We start from the raw sequence: 9,833 nt of genomic DNA, 5'->3' as shown, positions 1-9,833 counted from the left end.
CGTCATCCTGGCTCAGAATAAGCTTATGTCCCAGCAGATTAATATGATCTCTCAGCACTTGAGTGGGACACAGAACTCAGCTGCTTATTGTCCAGAAACAGCTTATGAAGTAGACGCTGGTGACAACACCTGGACCACAATGGAGGAGATGAACTACATAGAAAACTCCTCCAAAAACTCTAACAATAATCCCTATTCAAATAATCTTAATCGGGGATGGAGGAATCACCATAACATTGCGTAGAGAGATCAGTAGAGGCTTCAACAAGGCTTCAGCAACAATCAGAGTGGAACAAACCACAACAGGTTCAATAACAGACCATTCGAACCCTCTCAGCAGTAACTGGAGACACTCAAGCAGAGCCTCTCTGAGTTGGCTACTATAGTCTCTAACCTCTCTAAGAGACAGTTTTATGGCAGAAACTAGGTCCTCCATTCAGAACTTGGAGATACAGGTTGATCAACTGAGCAAGAAAATTTCAAAGATCCCCTCTAACACTCTCCCAAGCAACACAGAGGTGAATCCAAAGGAAGAGTGTAAGAAACTCATGATAGAGGTAGAGGCTAAACTAGAAGAGGAACCTACTACTGAGGAGCTCAAGGAAATCAGGGCTCATGAGGAGACCAAGAATGTCACCTTGTATGCCCCTTTACAGAGAAAGGAGCCTAAAGAACACCCCTCTTCAGATGTACAAGAGGAGCCTAAGGAGGAGCAAATGGCTCGATTCTTGCCAATCCTCAGGAAGATGAAAGCCAATTCCTCTCATGCAGAGATATTGGAGAAGGACCCCCCTTCCATGGCATGTTTGAAGGCCTCAAAGGGAGATGAGACTGTGGTGTTGACCAAGGAGTGTAGTGCCTTAGTCTAGAAGAAGCTCTTTCAGAAGGTGTCGAATCACGGAAGCTTCCTGATTCCTTGTACTATAGGGACCATCACCTTTGATAAAGCATTATGCGACCTCGGCTCAAGCATCAATCTTATGCCTCTCTTTCTGATGAAGAGGCTGGGAATTCAGAACGTGCTGCCTGCCAAGATCTCATTGGAGATGGCAGACAAGTCCCTGAAAAGGGCATATGGCATGGTGGAAGATGTCCTTGTAAAGGTTGAAGACCTTTACGTCCCTGCAGATTTTGTGATCCTAGACACTAAGGAGGATAGAGATGACTCAATCATCCTTGGAAGGCCTTTCCTAGCCACTGCTAAGGCCTTAATTGATGTGAAAAAGGAGAGCTAGTTCTGAGGTTGCATGAAGATTGTATCTTGTTCAAGATCCCAAACCATCATTCTTCCTCTGGCAAAGGAGATACCATTGTGCAACACGTAGTATTCCAACGTTCTTTCTCAGTACAAAGTTATACAGAGTCCCCAGATATCAAACCTAAGTTTGGTGTTGGGCATCCATCACCATTAACCACTGAGGAAGGAGGTACTAAGAAGAAGGTACCCAAGGGCTGGCGGAACAAGAAGATTTCCACTGAAGGCCTCTCACATGGCATGAGAGTTGTCTTCACTAAGAGTCCAGTCATTCCACACACAGTGAATAGGATCCTGTCTCTAGAGCATGTGGAGCTCTTTCATGAGAACATAGGAAGAAAGTTCACTATGAAGGGTGAATATCTGAGCCGCTATCTAGCTCCATAATGGACCTGTCTATCAAGCTAATGACGGTAAAGAAGTGCTTGTTGGGAGGCAAGCCAACCATTAGCATAGTATTTTTAATTTCTTTTCATTTATTTTAGTTTAATTTTATATTATAGTTTTCCTTTGCTTTTTGACGTTTGTGATCATGTGCAGCACTTAGAACAGAGACAAAGGCACTCAGAAGTGAAAACAGAATACCCTGGGAAGAGTCCCTTGCTGGCATTAAACGCCAGACAAGGAGGAAGCTGGGCATTCAATGCCCATTCAGGAGCTGCGAAGAACCATTCCTTAGTCCCCTTTGGGCGTTCAATGCCCATTAAGGAGCAATCCTGGCGTTGAACACCAGAATAGGAACAATATGGGCGTTCAACGCCCACCAAGGAGCATGCACTGGCGTTGAATGCCCACATCGTTCAACGCCCCCTATGGAGCAGCCAGAGCCACCATTTTGGTCCCCTGTGGGTGTTCAACGCCCAGACCTGGTGCTGAACGCCCAGGCAGGGGCAAGAGAGCTCAGATTTCGAAGTCACAAGCCAGTAGGTCCCACACAAACTCCACCTTTCCCACCTTTCCTTCTCTCTCATACTTTCTCAACCTTGATTCTGACACCCTACTTTCCCTCTTCCCAATACACATTCACCTATCACTTCCCTTTCAACTTTCCCTATTCCCAACACCCTTCACAAATCCCATCATTTCAATTTCCCACCAACCCCACCCATTTCAAATTCAAACATTTCCCACCCATCTTTCCCTTTCACATAGCCGAACCCTACCCCATCCCAACCCTATAAATACCCCTCATTCTCCCCTTCATACACACACCCTACACCTTACACACTCTTCCTCTTCACTCTTCAAACCCCACTTGGCCGAAGCCTTCTACTCCTTCCCCTCTATATTTTCTTCTTCCTTCTACTACTCTCCTTCTCTTTTGTTATTAGTTGCTCGAGGACGAGAAACATTCTTAAGTTTGGTGTTGTAAAAGCTCCGCTTTTTGCCTTTTACTCTTTCTCTATGGCACCAAAAGCCAGTGAATCCTCAAGGAAGAGAAAGAGAAAAACCCTCGCTTTCACTTCAAAGCCATCGGGAATCATGGAGATTCCTCACCATGGTGCACCACAACCACTTCTATGAGGTAGTGAGGCACAAAAAGGTGATTCCCGAGGTCCCTTTCAAGCTCAAAAAAAGTGAATATCCGGAGATCCAGTAAGAAATCCGGAGAAGGGATTGGGAAGTTCTGACCAATCATATCTTAGAGGTCGGAACATTAATGGTGCAAGAATTCTACGCTAATGCTTGGGTCACCAAAAAGCACGACACCAGTGTGAACCCAAAGCCCAAGAACTAGCGTACCATGGTGAGAGAGCAACTCTTGAATTTTAGCCCAGAAAGTGTGAGAGTGGCACTACAATTGCCACAGATGCTAGGTGATCCACACTCTTACACTAGAAGGGTAAACTCTGACCAAAGACTGGATCAAGTCCTTGTAGACATTTGTGTGGAAGGAGCTCAGTGGAGGAGGGACGCACAAGGCAAGCCCTAACAACTAGGTAGGCTTGACCTCAAGCCCATGGCTAGAGGATGGTTGGAGATCATCCAATACTCCATTATCCCCACAAGTAACCGATCCGAGGTTACCGTTGACCGAGCAATGATGATTCATTGCATCATGCTTGGGAATGAGGTGGAAGTACATGAGGTGATACCTGTAGATATGTACAAGTGGCTGACAAGCCCTCCACCGAAGCGAGGTTAGCGTCCCTCACCTCATATGTCGCCTTTGCAATTTAGCTGGAATTGGCATAGCTGGAGACACCCTCATTGAGATGGACAAGCCCATCACAAAGAGGAGGATGGAGCATGTGAGAGAGCCTGCACACGAACTTGTGCCGCCACCTCCACCAGAAATCCCTGAGATGCCTCGAGGGATGTATTTCCCTCCCCGGAACTATTGGGACCAACTGAATACATCAATAAGGGAGCTGACTTCATCAGTGGATCAGCTAAGGGTGGAGCATAAGGAGCACGCCACTATCCTCCATGAGGTGAGAGAAAATCATAGAAGATTGATGGAGGAACAACTGAGACAGGAGAGAGACATAGAGGAGATCAAACGCTCCATTGGATTCTCTAGAGGGAGCAACAACCACCATCACTGAGGTTGTTGAGTCCCATTATCCCTCTATTTGTTTCATTTCTATTTTCATTGTACTTTAATTTATTGTCTGTTTTCTATTCTAGTGTATGATCATATTTAGTATTTTGTTCCTTTTTAGTGTCATTTATTTTGTTTTGGTTATAAGCTATCCTATGTATTGATAAACCCATATTTCATGAGTTATTTTGTGCTTAGTTTGAGTGATTTATTCAATCCTTCACCCACTTATTCATATTAATTGCATGGTTTTACTTTCCCTTCCTCATTATGTGATGTATGTGAAAAACATGTTTCCTAAGCTTTAAAATTAATTATTTTAATTACCTTTACTTCCATTCGATGCCGTGATTAGTGTGTTGAGTAGTTTCAGATTTTTTAAGGCAGAATGACTTAAAGGATGGAAAAGGAAACGTACAAAAATGGAAGGAAAGTGTGAAACTGAGTTTTGAAGGAACTGGCATCCACGCGATCGCATGGACGACGCGATCGCGTGCCAGGAGCAAAGAAGCAGCGACGCGGCCGCATGACTGACGCGGTCGCGCGACTTGAGCATAGCGCATTCGATGTGGACGCGTGACCGATGCGACTGCGCCACAAGAAAAACTCCAGATGACGCGACCGCTTGACCCATGCGGACGCGTGATAGAAGCCACGTATCAGAATTTACAGAATACGCCCCCAGCGATTTTTGAAGCCCTTTTGGCCCAGATCCAGGCACAGAACACACAGACTAGAGGCTATAAAGTGGGGGAATGCATCCATTCAAGGGAGATCTCGCATTTTTATTACTTTCCATGATTTAGATTTAGTTTGAGAGAGGTTCTCTCCTCTCTCTCTTAGGATTAAGATTTAGGACTTCTCTTAGTTTTTAAGAGTGACTCTCGATCCAGGTTTAATATTTACTTTAATTTATGTTTCTATGCTACTTTTACTTTAATGTTTTTATTCGTATTTACAGATGTTGCCCAATTAGCTTATGAATTATTCCATGATACAGATTATTATTTGAGTTAATGATTATTTGAGGTATTTCAGTTTATTATTGTTCTCTTTAATTTAAGTTATTATTGCTTCCCATCTAAGGACATTTTTATTCCAACAATTTTACTTTTTCCCCTTTTGGTTTTGGTTAAGAAATCAGTAACTTAACATTATCAAATTCAACATAACTGATAATCGCTATCTTGCTAATTGAACTGAACTTCAATAATCCCAACTTTTTCTTAGGAATTAAATAGGATTCGAAGGTCAAACTAATTAGTCCCTTGACTTTCCTTTGCCTTAGTAAAGGTTAACTAAGTGGAATTTAGATTCAACTTTCATTATTTTTGAGAGAGATAACTAACTTGGATTTCCAATTTCTCTTACCTTGCCAAAAGTTTGCTTTATAGTATTTATTTATTTTAATTGCCATCTACTTTACTTGTCATTTAAATCACTTGCTTCTCACCTTCTAAACCCCGATTACAACCTTTATAGCCAATAATAAGAACATACTTCCTTGCAGTTCCTTGAGAAGACGACCCGAGGTTTGAATACTCGGTTAACAATTTTTAAAGGGGTTTGTTACTTGTGACAACCAAAACGTTTGTACGAAGGGATTTCTGTCAGTTTAGAGACTATATCTACAACGCGACTGTTTTTATGAACTTCTTTACTGGCAAAAATCCTAACGTCAAAATGGCGCCGTTGCCGGGGAACTGCTAACGTGTGCCTTATTATCGGTTATTGTAAATATTTTTCTTTTGCTTGTTTCTTTATTTCTGTTTTTCCTTTTTATCTTTATTTGCTACCATGAATTCTCACCCCTCTCGCTTTGAGTTTGGTTCTAACTTTGCTGAAAGAAATAGAAGTTACAGCAGGGATATGCATCAAGGTCAAATCAATCAAGGATGAATGGAGCCAAGAGGATCTAATCAACCCTTTAGGCAGCAACACCCTCCAAGATATCCTAGACAAAGACCATTCTACCATGCATACCCAGCTGAAAGATATGGTGGACAACCTTGTAACTACCAACAAGCCCCACCCCGTGTATATAAACCATCCTTTCAACATAACATCGAACCACCACACTCACAATCTTCTCTTCACCATTCGCCACCATATGATCCTTCCTTATCCCAGTACCAATCCAAACACTCCCAATCACCACCACTTTCCTATGTATCATGTCCAAGTCCGGCAACCCGAGAAGCAGAGGTTCGCCTAAAGGAAACAGTAAATAAATTTCAAATAACCATTCGACAACTGGAGCAAACAATAATTCAATGGGTTTCTAGGCACTCAAATACACAAGGATCAGCCATAGCCCCATGTGAACAGTCTAACGAAGAGCGTAGCATGAAGGAGATACCAGAAACTCCAGTGGACAAGACAGAGAATGAATTCGTACTAGAACAGGTAGAAGAAGCTGTCATTGTTCAAGAAGAAGAGTTGGTTGAAGATCTAGGAGATGCTGAACCTCCATGGGAATCCAGAACTGAGGAGAACTCCGTCAAGGACGCTACAGTTGATGCTAAGGAGGATATTGTACAATCTCCAAGGCAAGTTGTTTATGAAGAATCAAACGGAATAAACCAGGACACAAATTCCCTTGATGATGATAGTCACAAGTCCAGCTCTCTTAGTAATGAACTTGCATCTGAAAGTGAAGTCTCTGAGATTGAAGAATCTTCCCCAGATGAATACAAAGATGATGCAGAGGTAGATTTCTCTCAACCTCCAATCTATGACTCGAGTGATGAGGAAGACATAGAAGACTTTGACCAGGGTGATACTACATTTGAAGACTCTTGCAAGGAAGTGGAGAAATTCACAGAAGAGCACAAGGGAGTAGAACTTACAAAACCACCAGAAACACCTACCCCAAGGCCATTACCACCTAATACAAGCTTCAAGTGGGTACAATCCTTAACCTATAACTTTACTTATTCACTTGAATATGGTTTGCTTGAAACAGATGGCCAGCTTAGAGCTCTTTGCGGCTTTAAGAGTAAGAGGGAAATGGCTCGTACTCAGAGTTGGTGCACAAGGTTCAATAAGGTTCCATGCTTCACCTCGAAGTACATGGATTGGTATCATGCTCAATTGCATGGATCACGGAGAACGTTTGGTCACCATGGTGAGATTCTACTTTTTAAAACGCCCGGATGGAAACATGTAGATCAAGACGGAGGCGGATTTAAAAACAAAGCTTGGGATCATGGATTCTATTCTGACATTCGTCATCCCGGGAGCCTGAAAATCTGCTTGAAGCTGATCAGAAGCTTCACATGCCTAGTTTGGGACCCCGGAGGCTATTGGCATTCCAAGCATTGGTGGAGATTTCTGGATGAATTTAAACACAAACCACCATAGCAGGAAGCTCTTCCAATGTCCAACTTAAGGACTTTAACTAAAAGTGCTAAGTGGGAGACAACCCACCATGGTATGATCGTTCCTTTTGCAATTTTAATTTTATTTAGTTTTGTTTGTTTTTGAATTTTATTTCATTTTATCAAACCTGGAATCATGCATAGCATTCACATTAAGCATTGCATTCTGCATACTGCATTCTGCATTCAAAAAAAAAATGCCACGCGACGCGTCCGCGTCGTAAGGAGAGGGGAGAAAATAAAAACGAACAGAGAGTCACGCTGGAGCGTGGTTGGAGGTGTGCCCGTGGCACAAATCGTCCCACGTGACCGCGTCGCTGACGCGTCCGTGTCGAGTGGGAATACTGGCCTCCCACGCGACCGCGTGCCCAGGATTTCGACGTAATAATGGTGCACAGCCGAAAGTTGTGCTAGAGTGGTGCTGGACTGGCGCTGGACGTGCAGTCCATCTCACGCGACCGCGTGCCCCACGCGGCCGCGTCACATCCTACTAAGTGCCCACTCACGCGATCGCGTGCCCCACGCGATCGCGTGCCCCACGCGATCGTGTCACCCAATATTTGGCAATTAATGATTTTTGAACAGAGAGTTATGCGAGAGCGAGGCGAGGCTGCCCTCGTGCCAGTAGCGTAAAATGGGTCACGCGACCGCGTGACCGACGCGACCGCGTCAATCAGTTTAAGCGCAAGCCGCGGGACCGCGTGTCCCACGCGACCGCGTCGCTTGCGCCGCACAGCTTATCCTAATTTGCCAAATATCTTATCTTTTCTTCCCCAATCCTAATTTTTCCTACCTCCTTTCTTACTTACTTCTTCTTCCCTTCTTTCCCTTCTCATTCTTATTATCTTTTATTTTATTTTATTTTATTCATTGCATTTTAATTTTGTGCATGTTTTTATTTTTTTTCATTGGTGTTAAAAATTTTCTTATTCAACTGTTACATCTTTTCTGAATTACTTTGGTGCTTAGTAACTTGTTTTACACTGTGGGATGATATTAATTATCTGCCAATGCCAATCTTTTATGATACTTGCACTTCATTTGCATTGACATGAACTTACATTGCCTTTCATTACCCACTCTCTCCTCCCATTGTTGCAAATTTTTGCACTCTTGATCTGCCATGTACTTCTACTGTTTTCTCACTTGCATGTTGTAGCTACCATGTAATTGTGACCCTTATCATTTGGCATTAACCCAACCATACTTCATTTATTTTCTTATCTCTATTATTGGGTTACCTTTCTTCCCTTCTTCTTTCAGAATGGCCACCAGGAAGAGAACTGGAAAACGCTTACATGGGGAGACAAGCAAGTCAATCTGCACAATCTATAGCGAAAAGCATCAGTTGAAGCCACCCGTCCACTTGCACATCTCAGCATGCACCGAGGACGGTGCAATCTTTAAGTGTGGGGAGGTCGATACCGATCTCCATGGGTTAGTATTTTCTTATCAACACCAATATTTTATTTTCCTTGTTAGTTGTTGCATTTTCATGTTTGATTGCATATTTATTTGATTTTGTGCATTTAGTTACTACTTGGTTAAATAATAAATTTCTTTGTAAGACCCTATTTTTGAAAAATTTTACTAATTTAAAATCAAAATTTTTTGTGTTAAACTTGTTAGAAGTTGTATTTGGAACACGGTTTTTAAGCCAAAGAACACACAACCTGTGAGATTTTGAGCTTATTTACATGGTTACATTATTTAACCATAAATTTTTATTCTTGTGTGTTTTCTTCTCTATAATTGCAATCTTTGCTTTGTTCCATTCTATATGTCCATTATTTAGTGTATTTACATGTTTGCATATGATTGAGGCCATTACTTGTTATTAGCTCACTTATCCCAAATAAGCCTACTTTTTACATCACCCTTGTTAGCCACCTTGAGCCTTTTTATCCCCATTTATTCTGTTCTATAACCACATCACTAGCCTTAAGCAGAAAAATAATTAGATATCCCAATTGAATCTTTGGTTAGCTTAAGATAGAGATTGTGTATCAATTAAGTGTGGGAAAATTATGGGAACATGGGTTCATAAGGGAATGTGTTAAGTTTTTACTTTGATAAAATATTGAGAATTTGGGTACCTACTCATGTGAGACCAGAAAAATTAAAAATCCATATGCATTGATAAGTTATGTTTATTTTTCAGCTTTAAAAAAAAAGAAAATAGAAAAAAAAAAGAGAAAAAGAAAAAATATACATAACATAAGTAAATAAATAAGGGGACAAAGTTATTCCAATATTAAGTTTAATAGAAGATCAATGCACATGTGATAAAAATTAAAGAAAATTTGGTACATGAGTATGGGAATTATACAAAAGTGGGAATTATGGGTAGCTAGGCATGAATGTAAAGGTATATAGAGTATATGTATATTAGGTGAGAGCTTAGGTTAATTGAAGATTCATATTATAGCTCACTTGGCCATACATATATCCTTACCTTTACCTCAGCCCCATTATAACCTTGAAAAGACCTCATGATATTTGCATTGGTACATTAAATATTTGTTGATTGGTTAGATGAAGAACAATGTTTAGAAAGAATGATTAGAGAAGAGTAGAGTGAATAACCCTATACACTTGAGAGATTAGAGTGATATACACTACCAGTGAGGGTTCAATGCTTGATTCTATGTTC

The 9,833-nt window shown here is 41.6% G+C and overlaps 1 protein-coding gene and 1 pseudogene across 1 annotated transcript; both read left to right on the top strand.

Moving 5' to 3' along the window:
- On the top strand, positions 414–1,235 carry LOC107610848. The gene is made up of 2 exons (XM_016312839.1): positions 414–852; positions 928–1,235. Exons 1-2 carry the CDS (start codon positions 414–416, stop codon positions 1,233–1,235), a joined length of 747 nt encoding a protein of 248 aa, XP_016168325.1.
- The window catches only part of LOC107610847, a 9,029-nt pseudogene continuing 7,304 nt past the window's right edge, over positions 8,109–9,833 (top strand).

Source organism: Arachis ipaensis, chromosome B08, assembly GCF_000816755.2.
Source record: "Arachis ipaensis cultivar K30076 chromosome B08, Araip1.1, whole genome shotgun sequence".
Classification (NCBI taxonomy): Eukaryota; Viridiplantae; Streptophyta; class Magnoliopsida; order Fabales; family Fabaceae; genus Arachis; species Arachis ipaensis.
Note: the sequence above shows the minus strand (reverse complement) of the source record. Positions and strands in the feature narration are given on the sequence as shown.

What these genes read in the sequence shown, in the direction of transcription:
- LOC107610848 (XM_016312839.1), top strand. Translation starts at nt 414, where the DNA reads ATGGCAGAAACTAGGTCCTCCATTCAGAACTTGGAGATACAGGTTGAT. An exon ending in TGTGGTGTTGACCAAGGAGT is followed by an intron (nt 853 to 927) that starts GTAGTGCCTTAG and finishes CTTGTACTATAG; the next exon opens with GGACCATCACCTTTGATAAA.